This window comes from Salvelinus namaycush, chromosome 32 (assembly GCF_016432855.1).
Source record: "Salvelinus namaycush isolate Seneca chromosome 32, SaNama_1.0, whole genome shotgun sequence".
Classification (NCBI taxonomy): domain Eukaryota; kingdom Metazoa; phylum Chordata; class Actinopteri; order Salmoniformes; family Salmonidae; genus Salvelinus; species Salvelinus namaycush.
Window position 1 is genome coordinate 18,435,758 of NC_052338.1, and position 13,301 is coordinate 18,449,058.

The 13,301-nt window shown below is 43.3% G+C and overlaps 1 protein-coding gene across 1 annotated transcript; it reads right to left on the reverse strand.

Annotated features, from left to right (window-relative positions):
• Positions 1-968: 968 nt before the first annotated feature.
• LOC120027475 (iroquois-class homeodomain protein irx-1-like) lies at positions 969-4,916 on the reverse strand. Its single transcript, XM_038972421.1, has 5 exons — positions 4,434-4,916; positions 3,230-3,472; positions 2,227-3,010; positions 1,780-1,840; positions 969-1,357 (listed from the first exon to the last, which is right to left on the reverse strand). The coding sequence occupies exons 1-5, from the start codon at positions 4,665-4,667 to the stop codon at positions 1,306-1,308; spliced, it is 1,374 nt and encodes a 457-aa protein (XP_038828349.1). The 5' UTR covers positions 4,668-4,916; the 3' UTR covers positions 969-1,305.
• Between the last annotated feature and the right edge of the window lie 8,385 nt (positions 4,917-13,301).

Below are 13,301 nucleotides of genomic sequence, written 5' to 3' on the forward strand. Positions count from 1 at the left end.
ACAGACTGAGCAATCGTCTCGCTTTCTCTACCTCCATCCTTTTCTCGATATCTTCATCTCTCCCCCTCCCCTATATCCGTCCATATCTCTCTCCTTCTTTTATTCCCTTTCTCCTTCTCTCTCCCACCAGCCCCCATTCTCTCTCTCTCGCTCTCCATCTAGCTATCTATCGCTACTCTCTAAGCTGTTGAGACCCCGCCGGGCTTGTGGAGGTCACGATGGCTTCAACAAGTGACCCCCATATCACACATAGACACAGACACAGACACACACACAGCCCCCATACTGGCTGATGGCCTTTCCTCTTCTCTGATCCATATTTCAGAGGCTGCATCAGTGGGGCTCTAAGGGGCTAAGCCGGGATGAAACGCGGGGAGGGAGAGTGGAGAGCACAGCCAAGGAAATAGGCCTTTACAGTTAGGCAAACTGAGTTCCACATTTGCAATTTTATAAGTACCAAGACAGTCGCATTGTAGAAATAATGTCATGCAGACCCTTACAGAAAAACCGCATGATTTCACATGTTGAAAATCACATGATCATGTGAAAATGAGTTCTTGAAACACTTCACATGTGATCACATGTTTTTACATGTGTAGTTTCATGTTATCACATGAAACTTTGCTTTCCATGTTGTCACATTATCACATTAACTTCACATAAGATCACATGTGAACACATGAAAACGTGTTTTTGGAACACCATGTGTTCGTTCACATGTGATATTCCGTTTTCTTAGTTGTCTCGTTTTTTCACAGAATCACTTACCGATTACCTACCTGCATGACAAACAAAGCCAACTGATGTCGAGAGTTTGGGTTACATTAGGTTCAATGATGTACATTGGCTATGGTCTATGGAATATCATAATTGTTGGAAATAATACAACACGGAAAACGATATATTTGATTATATTTGATGACTGTTGACAGACCTAGGCGACTGAATGAAGAGAATAAAAATAAATCAAAGTCCATGACCACGATTGAGTTTATTTCTCAAAAATATATCCTTTAAACAAATTATTTACATGTCGATAACTTTTTCATAGAAAATAAAACAGAAAACAAAAATACACAGCAAAGACAAACATTGCGAGTATAAATGGCAATACGGAAAATGTGTGTGATCAAAAACACAGGCCTATTGGCTATGAATCTTGTATCGCATCATATAGGCCTACTGTTTTAAAATCTGACGAGTTGAAATCTTACGTTTCACTCACAAAAATATTAGACTATTCGATAAATTGTTCTTCGTTAAATAAGTATTCCAGATTATTCTCCGATGATAACTCTTCACTGTTCATATTGTGGAAATTGTCGAGAGGGCCCGCTGCACCGTTCCATGGTGAGATCTTTTGATGAAGAGAAGAGAAAATAAAATACAAACGTCAGAAATGTAAATGAGTATGACATTGAATAATTCATTTCCTATAATTATATTGCTATCAGGCCGATTTCATATCCTCCCTCAACATATGTGTATTCACTGGCAGGGCGTGAATAAATTGAGGGTATATTTAAATTGCGTGAACGATGATAAGTCAATGGCGCCGGTTCCAACCCTGATGGCCATATTAAACGGTATCTAGTGAGCCGTTGAAATCCGTTAAAGTAGACCGATTAGATCTCTTCAGATGATTTATGAGCTCGAGCTGTGACAGGCCAGTCGGTCAGGTGAAACCGCCTTTACCGGCGGGTTAAAAGGTTAATTTACCGGATGATTAAAATAGATGGCACATGACATAATGTCACAGTGAGGTTTGAAATATCGTACCTGTCAGTAATCAGCTGGAAGGGAGACTTCGGCGAGCCAGACCTGCGAATATTCACGTCATCTGTAAGCAAATAAACATTCAGACAAATTAGTAAAATAATCAATAGGCTATCAGTAGGCTAATTTTTAATTAGGCTAAGCCTGTTGTTAATACAATAGTATTTGAGTGATGTAACTGTAACTGGTTCGAAATAAATGTAGGCCTGTTGTTTATTAGGAGATGATACAATTTCAGTTTTCAGAAATATCATAATAAATACACGACATGAATTGAAACGAGTGTTAGATCAAAACGGTGTGCCATATTTGGAAAGGGATATTTGAAAAGCGGAAGGAAAACACAGGGCCGAATTCATGAGACTGTTATTCATTTCCAAGCAGATGAAAACTAGCCTATAATCATAATCATAAACATATATAAGCCTAAACCTAGGCTACAGTACATGCCATCTCGCTTTGGACTGAAGCTCTCCAACGACTCATCTCCACTCTCCTCCTCTGTGCACGATGCCCCTGAGGCCTGCGTCAACCGTGCGTCCTGATGGTTCAGCGCGCCATGGAGAGGCATGTGGTGTCCGGCTGGGTTAGCCGCGCCAAGAAGCGACCTGACACCCAGCAGAGAGTTGGCGCTGAGGAACGCCGCGTTGGCCCAGTTGTGGAGCTGCTTCCCGATCTGGCATGTGTATATTCCATGACCCGGGAGTAGGGCCGGGTGGTGGGAGGGGATCGTGGCCTGGTGAGGAATCGAGACATCCGGGGAAGGTTTGATGGAACTGTCAGGGCTTGTGGCCGTCTCAGCCAGAGACCAGATTTTGGGTTTGTTCTGTGGGGGCCTCTGGCACACCGGTGCATTGGGGGAAAGATCCACAGCGTTTTTACAAGGACCAACAGGCGCCTTAATGAGAGAAATAGGCCCCTCCGTACTTCTGAGGGCCTTGACAGACATCGTCCTCTGGCTCTCCAAGCTACCAGAATCCGATGCGTCCCTGGCGGCCAACTTCCCCTCTCCCTCCACTTCCCTCTGATCTCCTGGGTTCTCCTCGACTTTATCGATGTCGATACTTTCTAAATCGATCTCCTCCTCCTCTTCATCCTCGCTCCCGTGTTTTTCAGGCTCGTCCTCATTGTCGCTGCTGAAGATCCGTCCATCCCGGTCCTCCGCGCTGCGGCCCCACGTCACCTTGTTCTCCTTCTTCAGACGCCGGCGCGCGTTGGCGAACCACGTGGACACCTGAACAGACGAAGGAATTAATTAATATACTTTATGGATCCTTTATTACAAATATTGATAATTAGGTTAATCAAGTCGTCAAATTAGTTTATCTTAAACTGGCAGAACCCATCAAAGTAGGCTGTTTTCCGATCAAATCATGTAGGCCTAGTAGACGGGGAATACTCCTGGCCTAAACCTTTTTATTCCCCATAGCAGTAGACCTTTATGTCTATATACCTGTGTGAGTGTCATCTTGGTGATGATGGCCAGCATGATCTTCTCTCCCTTGGTGGGGTACGGGTTCTTCTGGTGTTCCTGCAACCAGGCCTTCAGAGTGCTGGTGGTCTCCCTCGTAGCGGCCTTGGCTCGGTTCGGGTCGCCATAGCCATACTGGCCGTACGGGTAGAACCCTGCGCTGGCGTGGACAGCCAGACCTCCCGGGTGGGCTCCTGGGCTATCCTTCAGATCGTACTGAGGGTTCTGGGGGATAGAGAGGGGAATCCTATGAAATGTTTGTCTCTCCAAAAATGTACTAGTTCCAGGCCTATTCTTTATTTTTATTTTGTTTTAATCAAACTTATATTATATAAGCTATTGACTTTCCAGTTCAAAATAAGTTTACAGTATGCTGTGTATTATGACTGAAGTACTATTTTCACACTTTCATAATGTATAGGCTATCTCCTAAAATAATCGACGACAATATTAGGGTAAGCTATTATTATTTCTAGGTTATGTAGAGTTTGTTGTTTGACTATTTCACACAAGCACGATATCGCAAATTTCGTATAGGGTATAGTTTATAGATCATATTTTAATCGCTTCCCCGAACTTGACAAATTAGCTTTAATAATTCAACAACATTGACAGTATGAATATATACATCAAACTTTAAATTTAATCAAATTGCAAATTGATTATGAGGGTTGATTATATTCTAAATAATGTAGCCTTCATAATGTCTCTCATGTCTAATTGTTTGTTTATCCTAAATGTACTATTTCTGAAGCAACATCAAATGACTAAATAACTAGAACATTTCAACCATAGGCCTCGTGTAACTCTTCTTCTAAAAATAGGCTCGACTACCCAGTGAAAATATGCAAACGCATTTTTATCAACTAGCATTAGCCTAAATGTAAACGTTTGGTATTGGGCCATGAATAATAAACCACACAATTTCATTAACTATTTTTGTCCTAATTTCAAGACCAGGCGTTTCAGTTTCGAAAAACATGATAGTTGACAGTACTTCAATTGAATAAAGGTCAAAATATAAAATAATTATCCTATTACAATCCCATAATATTAAACTTTCCAATCCAATAAAGCCAATTCACTTGCATGCATTTAACCATCTTGCACATTCCATAAACACGTGAGAAACAACCACTTTCGAACGAAGTTTAAATTCTACATTCCAAGAAAACATCTCTCCTACCATTTGCGATATGAGGGCGAGGTCTGCACCGCTGTAGGGGAGAAACGCGCTGTAGTTCTGAGCCGCCCACGGGTTACCATACATCCCCAGCATCGAGCTAACAGCAGCGGCAGTAGCTGCCTGATTCACGCCGCCATCCGCGCCTCCATCCCGGCCTAAGCCGGCCCGGTCGCCCCCGTAAACCTCCTGGGAGCCACTTAGAAACTGGGAGTACCCCAGCTGCGAGAAAGACATGTCCGGAGAGAAAGGCTCAATAAATCTCTCTGTCTCTCTTCTGTGTCAAAGGGAAGGAAAGGAAAATAGGAGGAATTCCCACTTTCCCAGAAAGATAAGGATGTCTAAATCACAAATCACGGTTAGTCACTAGTCAGCCAGTCAGTCAGTCAGTCAGACAGTCCCACTCCCCGACAGCGCGGCAAGCTCCAGTGATAGTGATGAGTTTGGAACTTGAGCGCCCAGTCAAGCCTTTCTCTCTCCCCGCAGGACTCTCTCTAGTGGAGCTGACGGGATGATTGGCAGGCTACTTAACAACCAAGCCCCTCCTTTGCCCCGGGCAAGAGATTAGTGCATTGGTTCGTTCGCTGGGTCGTGTGTGTGTGTGTGTGTGTGTGTGTGTGTGTGTGTGTGTGTGTGTGTGTGTGTGTGTGTGTGTGTGTGTGTGTGTGTGTGTGTGTGTGTGTGTGTGTGTGTGTGTGTGTGTGTGTGTGTGTGTGTGTGTCTAAGAGATGGAGAGATATCTCGTTTCTCATAATCACCTTTCTGTCATTTTTGAATGGGTGCTCAAATAAGCAATGAAAAGAAACAACAGCAAAACAGCAAAAATTATAACAACAATAGTACCACTAATATTAATACTAAATAAAGACATGATCATAAAATTAGGCTTAAACACAATAATCATGCATATATATAATAGTTTGTATTATATAGCCTAATAAATACGATAAATAAATAATGTAGGCCTATAACAAAGGCATTTTTGCATTAATTTGAGCCTATTTTTGTATCTATTTCAAAACTCTTCTTAACTACTCTTATGGTGCATTATACTTTCTCGCTACATTATAATTAAGATGAAATATATAAGTGGTCCTGTGAGACTGCGACATCGTAGACCCGCTCCAGAGGAGTAACGGCGACAGCATGGACACCAGATGGCCAAGGGAAGCGTCGACTCGGCCGGCCACAGATACCGCGGAATGTCGGGGGATATCGACGGAAGTCACTAACGCATATTTTCAGATTAAAGATAAAGATAGAAGGGGCGAGAAAGAGGGAGATATAGATGGAGGGGAGAGATTGTGTAGATATGAGTCAGGAAGTCTGTGCATGGAAGGATGACAGATGTTGAGAGAGTTTGTAGTAAAATATATCTACCTATTTATAAGCAGAATATATCTATATAACACCATATGAGTTTGTGGTACTGTATATCAACACGTTTTCAAATATTAGTCTATTTTCTACCGCAATTTTCCTAACAGGTGTAGGCTAATATTTAGCCAAATATTTCGTGTTTTAGACACATGTGACATTTCTTTTATTTATTTAGGAAATGTGTTGATATTTGAGTGAAATTGCCAGCTGTACTAGTAGTAATCAACAAGGCATTTTAAATCACTTAATTGACAGTGGCAAGATTATGAAATTATACAAGAATACATGCCTTGAGCAAATACTGGTTGAATCATGTTGTTTCCACGTAATTTCAACCCAAAACATATATGTGATGACGGGTATGGTATGAAATATTCCAGTATTTTTACTTTTATTTCATATCTTTATTTTTAAAGTGCATCACCGGTCTGCATTACACTCAAATAATCTTGATCCCTTTATTCAAAAAGAGATATCTACTCTAAAACCTGTATAAACACAGAGAGACACTGCTAATGAGGTTTAACACCCCCATACCCCCTCTCCTCTGCCCCTTTGGAGGTGGACTCTATCAGATGTTAGCTTAGTAATTAGTGATCCTCTTAAACACAGATTCATCATTTCACGCTGGACTAGCTGATGAGGATGGCTGGGTATGGTGGGCTGGCTAGCTCTCTCCTCTCGCTCTCTCTCTCTCTCTCTCTCTTTCTGCCCACTCCCCTCCCCTCTCCTCTGCCCTCCCTCTCTTTTCTCTCTTCTCCTCTCCTGTCCTCTCCTCTCAGCCCTGTGCTGTGAAGCACTGAGAAGACCCTAATGATTTAATTACGGTGTTTAAAGCTCACTCTGAGCTGGCAAAACCATAGCTGACACACACACACACACACAGTTTATATTCCAACCCTGGCACCCAGGGCTCGGCTCATGAATCTCAAAGCTGTTTTCTAAACACACATTATGACGAGCAGAGCTGGGGGTAGCAGTGTGTGTGTGTTTGTGTGATGGATGCTTAATCTCCATGGCATTTTAAATGGCATTCATGGAAAGTGGTTATATCCTCATTGCCAAGGTAAGTGGAGCCAGGGGAATCCATTCCAGCTCCATAAAAGAGCAACGTTAAAGACTCTCACCCACCGTCTCCCTCTCTCTCTCTCTCTCTCTCTCTCTCTCTCTCTCTCTCTCTCTCTCTCTCTCTCTCTCTCTCTCTCTCTCTCTCTCTCTCTCTCTCTCTTCCACTCTCTCTCTCTCTCCCTCTCTCTCTCCTCCTCCCCCATCCATCTTTCCATCTCTCTTTCCCTCTCTCTTTCTCCTGTGTGAGTTCATCACTTCAAATTATATCCTCTCTCATGACAGGGGGAGGAAATGAGACACATCCACCATCTAATAGGATAATCTCTCTCTCTCTCTCTCTCTCTCTCTCTCTCTCTCTCTCTCTCTCTCTCTCTCTCTCTCTCTCTCTCTCTCTCTCTCTCTCTCTCTCTCTCTCTCTCTCTCCCTCTCTCTCTCTCTGCCTTTGTAGCCTCCTGATTTCCATAGTGTCTCTATGGATAGTGAGTTAATGAATTCCTCTGAGCTGGAGAAAGCAGGGAGAACGATTTGGCGGTTTGGAAAAAGAGAGAGGGAGCGGGGGATAGAGAGAAGAGGAGGGGTATAGGAGAAAGGCTTTGAGCTATGCCATTCAACTTCACAGCCTCCCTCGGCCTGCTTGTGTATTCAGTGTGTGTGTTTGTGTGTGTGTACACGGAGAGCCCATCCAGGCCTTTTAACGTGAACCTGCTAAGACTACCAAATATTTATTCTGGCCCTGACCCTCTCTCTCTCTCTCTCTCTCTCTCTCTCTCTCTCTCTCTCTCTCTCTCTCTCTCTCTCTCTCTCTCTCTCTCTCTCTCAATATCTCTCTCTCAATATCTCTCTCTCTCTCTCTCTCAATCTCTCTCTCTCTCTATCAATCTCTCTCTCTCTATCAATCTCTCTCTATCAATCACTCTCTCTCTCTCTCTCTCTATCTCTCTCTCTCTCTCTCTCTCTCTCTCTCTCTCTCTCTCTCTCTCTCTCTCTCTCTCTCTCTCTCTCTCTCTCTCTCTCTCTCTCTGTATGTAGGCTGTGGCTCTAGGATCCTCAGGAGGCTGGTTGATTCTGTTTGAATCCCACTCCCTCCCATTACCCTGCACTCAGACAAAGGAATTATTTATAGTGAGGAAAACACACACACACAGTTTTCCAATTTGACCTCTTACTTAGCTTAAACTCTGATGTAATTTCAGGGGCACTAAAACTGTAATCGCAGAACAGCCAGTTTGAAGATATAAGGTTATTCTCTATTTTACAGTCAACTAATTATCTACCTAGGGGAGAACAGTAGCATTAGGTCAGCAAGAGAATACTAGTTTGAATGATCCTCATCTGTTTCTCAGCCTGTCAGATAACTTGAGATAAGAAGTGACAGATTTCAGGTGTGATTTGATGGTAAAACAGATGGGTTTATCTCTTATTAGATAAGAGCTCATCTCTGGGTCACAAAACAGTCCTCCACTTCCACCTATTGTTCCCTTAGTAGTGCTGCTACGATGAATCCCAAAGGCATACCATATCCTTAGTAGAAGTTGTATCTCTTCAGGCATACCATATCCTTAGTAGAAGTTGTATCTCTTCAGGCATACCATATCCTTAGTAGAAGTTGTATCTCTTCAGGCATACCATATCCTTAGTAGAAGTTGTATCTCTTCAGGCATACCATATCCTTAGTAGAAGTTGTATCTCTTCAGGCATACCATATCCTTAGTAGAAGTTGAATCTCTTGAAGGTTTTTTTTATATCCTGAAGAGTTGCAAGAGATCCACTCTGATATAGTTTATTTGATACATCTTGAACTGTAAGTGATTGGCTCATACAATTTCAGTAAGATAATTCCATTCAAATCAATTCCAAAAACGTTATATATCCCACACAGCTCAATTGTGCAGGCAGCAATGCAAATAAATAACAACATAAAAAAAACGTGAATTTGATACTGTATAAATAATCACAAACATCTATGAGGTAATAGTCCTGGTAATATCACAGCACTGCATCACATTTTCAAAACATTGGATGTATTCACTTTGGGATTACTACTGTTAATACAATATTTCATGATCAATAATCCCTAGAGGGAAAGCAATAATGAAACGATTCCTCAAGGAAAAGCAATATGAACAAAATCTTATCTACTGCCGTTAACAGGGTGAATGAGTACTGATCTGCTGTGTTTTAACAGTTGGATGGTGAGACCCCAGAGGGAAAACAACACACAAAGACCCCTATCACTGCCAATTAGCGGGTGTGTCAGCGTTTGTTGGCTAATAGGCTCTTTAGAAAGCCAACTGTCTATTATAGGACTCATTTACAGTAAGAGAGATCAGATAGAACTGATAACAAACCCTCCTGACCTCTGGGGAAAAGGTACGTTTGTTACCCTGAAAACAAAATGGCCACCTTCTTCATTGATGTCATTCACCACAACCAAGTCAAAGTTTGACATCCTTTTTAATGGCTAACTGCCACTGCTAACGGCTGTCGGAGCTGATTAAATACAGCTCCATCATTCTGAACAGAGAAGTGTGGTGAAAACGACGATGTGGTACGCAATGGCTGACAAAACAGAAGAGAAGCGAACAGAGAGAAGGTGAGGTGGAACCTCCTGGTTGTTTGGAGAATGGCTTGGAAGGCGGTCTTTCTCACAGCAGAGGAGCTGACTGTTTTCTAACTGGATTATTAACTCTTTTGTTACAGTAGGGATCACTTTAGTACTGCTGCTTATTAGGAGACATTAGCTTTGCTTTAATGGCCACACACACACACACAAGCACACGAACAAGCACACACACACACACACACACACACACACACACACACACACACACACACACACACACACACACACACACACACACACACACACACACACACACACACACACATACACACACACACACACAAACACACACACAGAGGCACGCACATGCTCACACAGTATATACTAACCTTCTTGGGACACACAATTCAGTCCCATTCAAAATCCTATTTTCCCTAACCCCCTAACCCTAACCCTAAACCTAACCCTAACCCTAAACCTAAACCTAACCCTAGCTCCTAACCCGAAAACAAACCCTAGCTCCTAACCCTAAAACTAATTCTAACCCCAACACTAATTCTACCCTTAACCCTAAACCCCCTAGAAATAGCATTTGACCTTATGGGGACTAACAAAACGTCCCTAGTTGGTCTGATTTTTGTTAGTTTACTACTCTTGTGGGGACTTCTCACAAGTATAGTTAAACATTTCCGCGTGCACACAGAGAGACACACATATACAGAGAGAAACACACACACACACACACACACACACACACACACACACACACACACACACACACACACACACACACACACACACACACACGCGCACACACACACACACACACACACACAGTGCTTTAAAACGGAGCACTGATTGCTGTGTTCAAGGTTTTAAACCTCTCTCCTTTGTTGTTCCCAGTAGGAGGGGAATGATGCCGATATAATGCTGTAAAATACACTACTTTAAAGGAGGAGACCCAGGGCTGTGTGTGTGTGTGTGTGTGTGTGTGTGTGTGTGTGTGTGTGTGTGTGTGTGTGTGTGTGTGTGTGTGTGTGTGTGTGTGTGTGTGTGTGTGTGTGTGCGTGTGTGTGACGATGAAAAAAGTGCCCTAAAGCAGAGGCTTTAAGCCTAAATGCAACAATGCTAACTTAAACCGGCACCTCGAAGAGACTTCCCAGTCTAAGCATTAGCACATCCTCTTCCCTTCCAAACCCCTCTCCATTACCTATCGACTAACAATACAGCTGGTTTGAGAAGAAGAAGAAGAAGAAGAAGAAATGGTGTCAGGTAGCCTAGTGGTTGGACCAGTAACCAAAGGTAGCTGGTTCGAATCCCCGAGCCGACTAAGTGAAAAATCAGCCGTTGTGCCCTTGAGCAAGGCACTTAACCCTAATTACTCCTGTAAGATGCTCTGGATAAGAGTGTCTGCTCATGAACTAAAATGTAAAATAGGTCTGACTGAGACTATCAAAAACAAAGTTTGTTTAAACTTCCATGCTTGGAAACAGTTAGTTTATGTGACAATATATACATTTATAGATTCAAAATAGAACTACAAAAGTTAACACTAATCCCACCATAAACCTGAGCTATTGTCACTAGTCTATACAGTATTCATGATCTATTGAGCTAATATTCCCAATGTGGGTTGAATGAAGTGGCAGTCACCAGAGACCCAGGGGTAATGGCCAGGGTGCATGCCCCAGCTTTGAGCCTCTGTTCTGGGGGAGGAACAAAGAGAGTATCCCTTACAGGTTTGACCCCCAGCTACCTCCTACACCCAGCCTTAAGGGCAAAGGTCAGATCTATAGGGTCCCTATAGACCAGTGTCTGAAACAGGACTTAATCAGCTATTAACTACTGATAAAGAGGGGAGAGGGAGAGAGGAGAGAGAGATGTGAGGCAGGGGGGCAGAGAAGGACAGAGAAAGAAAAATATTACGGTGCATCAAAAGTACGATAAACAGATTTAACTGTGCACTGACTGTATGCAGCATTTATGCATTTATCATGTGATTCTGCATACCAGAAAATAAAGTAGCATCACACAGCCTCCGAATAGGCCAACTGAAGGGGAGGAACTAATGGCCTACTGTCTGAGGCAGGATACATTAGACCATACTTCTATTATTCCACAGGCTTAGGAGCCAGAGCTGTCCCATATGGTTGTGCTTCCTGTTTTAAAGTTCTCATAACTTCCTGTTGGAGACTACAGGGCTAAAATCAAATCAAATCAAATCCAATTTTATTGGTCACATACACATGGTTAGCAGATGTTATTGCGAGTGTAGCGAAATGCTTATGCTTCTAGATCCAACAGTGCAGCAGTATCTAACAGGTAATATCTAACAATTCCACAAGAATACCTAATACACACAATCTAGTAAAGGAATGGGATGAGAATATATAAGTATAAAATATATGGATGAGCAGTGACAGAGCTGCTAAGATGCAATAGATAGTAAAATATAGATAGTGAAGTACTGTACATATGAGATGAGTAATGCGAGATATGTAAACATTATTAATGTGGCATTATTAAAATGACTAGTGTTCCATTTATTAAAGTGGCCAATGAAATCAAGTCTGCAGGTAGGCAGACCACTCTGTGCTAGTGGTGGCTGTTTAACATTCTGATGGCCTTGAGATAGAAGCTGTTTTTCAATCTCTCTGTCCCAGCTTTGATGCACCTGTACTGACCTTGCCTTCTGGATGGAAGCGGGGTGAACAGGTGGTTATTGTCCTTGATGATCTTTTTTGCCTTCCTGTGACTTCGGGTGGTGTAGGTGTCCTGGAGGGCGCGTAGTTTGCCCCCAGTAATGCGTTGTTCAGACTGCACCACCCTCTGCAGAGCCCTGCGGTTGTGGGCAGTGCAGTTGCCGTACCAGGCGGTGATACAGCCCGACAGGATGCTCTCAATTGTGCACCTGTAAAAGTTTGTGAGGGTTTTCGGTGACAAGCCAATTTCTTTCCGCCTCCTGAGGTTGAAGAGGCGCTGTTGTGCCTTCTTCACCACACTGTCTGTGTGCGTGGACCATTTCAGTTTGTCGGTGATATGTACACCGAGGAAGATAAAACTTTCCACCTTCTCCACTGCTGTCCCGTCGATGTGGATAGGGGGGTGCTCCCTTTGCTGTTTCCTGAAGTCCACAATCATCTCTTTTGTTTTGCTGACATTGAGTGAGAGGTTATTTTCCTGACACCACAGTCTGGGGGCCCTCACCTCCTCCCTAGAGGCTGTCTCATCGTTGCAAACTTGATGATTGAGTTGGAGGCGTGCATGGCCACGCAGTTGTGGGTGAACAGTGAGTACAGGAGAGGGCTCAGAACGCACCCTTGTGGAGCCCCAGTGTTGAGGAACAGCGGGGTGGAGATGTTGTTACCTACCCTCACCACCTGGGTGCGGCCCGTCAGGAAGTCCAGGACCCAGTTGCACAGGGCGGGGTCGAGACCCAGGGTCTCGAGCTTAATGGTGTGTTTGGAGGTTACTATGGTGTTGAATGCTGAGCTGTAGTCAACGAACAGCATTCTTACATAGGTATTCCTCTTGTCCAGATGAGATAGGGCAGTGTGCAGAGTGATGGCGATTGCATCGTCTGTGGACCTATTGGGACGGTAAGATAATTGGAGTGGGTCTAGGGTGACAGGTAGGGTGTAGGTGATATGATCATTGACTAGTCTCTCAAAGCACTTCATGATGACAGAAGTGAGTGTAATGGGGCGATAGTCATTTAGTTCAGTTACCTTAGCTTTCTTGGGAACAGGAACAATGGTGGCCATCTTGAATCATGTGGGAACAGCAGACTGGGATAAGGATTGATTGAATATGTCCGTAAATACACCAGCCAGCTGGTCTGTGCATTCTCTGAGGACGCG

Bases quoted from the DNA above. Each gene is read 5' to 3' on its own strand.
- LOC120027475 (XM_038972421.1), bottom strand. From the start codon at position 4,667: ATGTCTTTCTCGCAGCTGGGGTACTCCCAGTTTCTAAGTGGCTCCCAG. The intron at 3,473-4,433 runs GTAGGAGAGATG...TCTATCCCCCAG, and splicing joins TCGCCCTCATATCGCAAATG to AACCCTCAGTACGATCTGAA. The intron at 1,841-2,226 runs GCATGTACTGTA...ATTTGCTTACAG, and splicing joins CTTCAGTCCAAAGCGAGATG to ATGACGTGAATATTCGCAGG.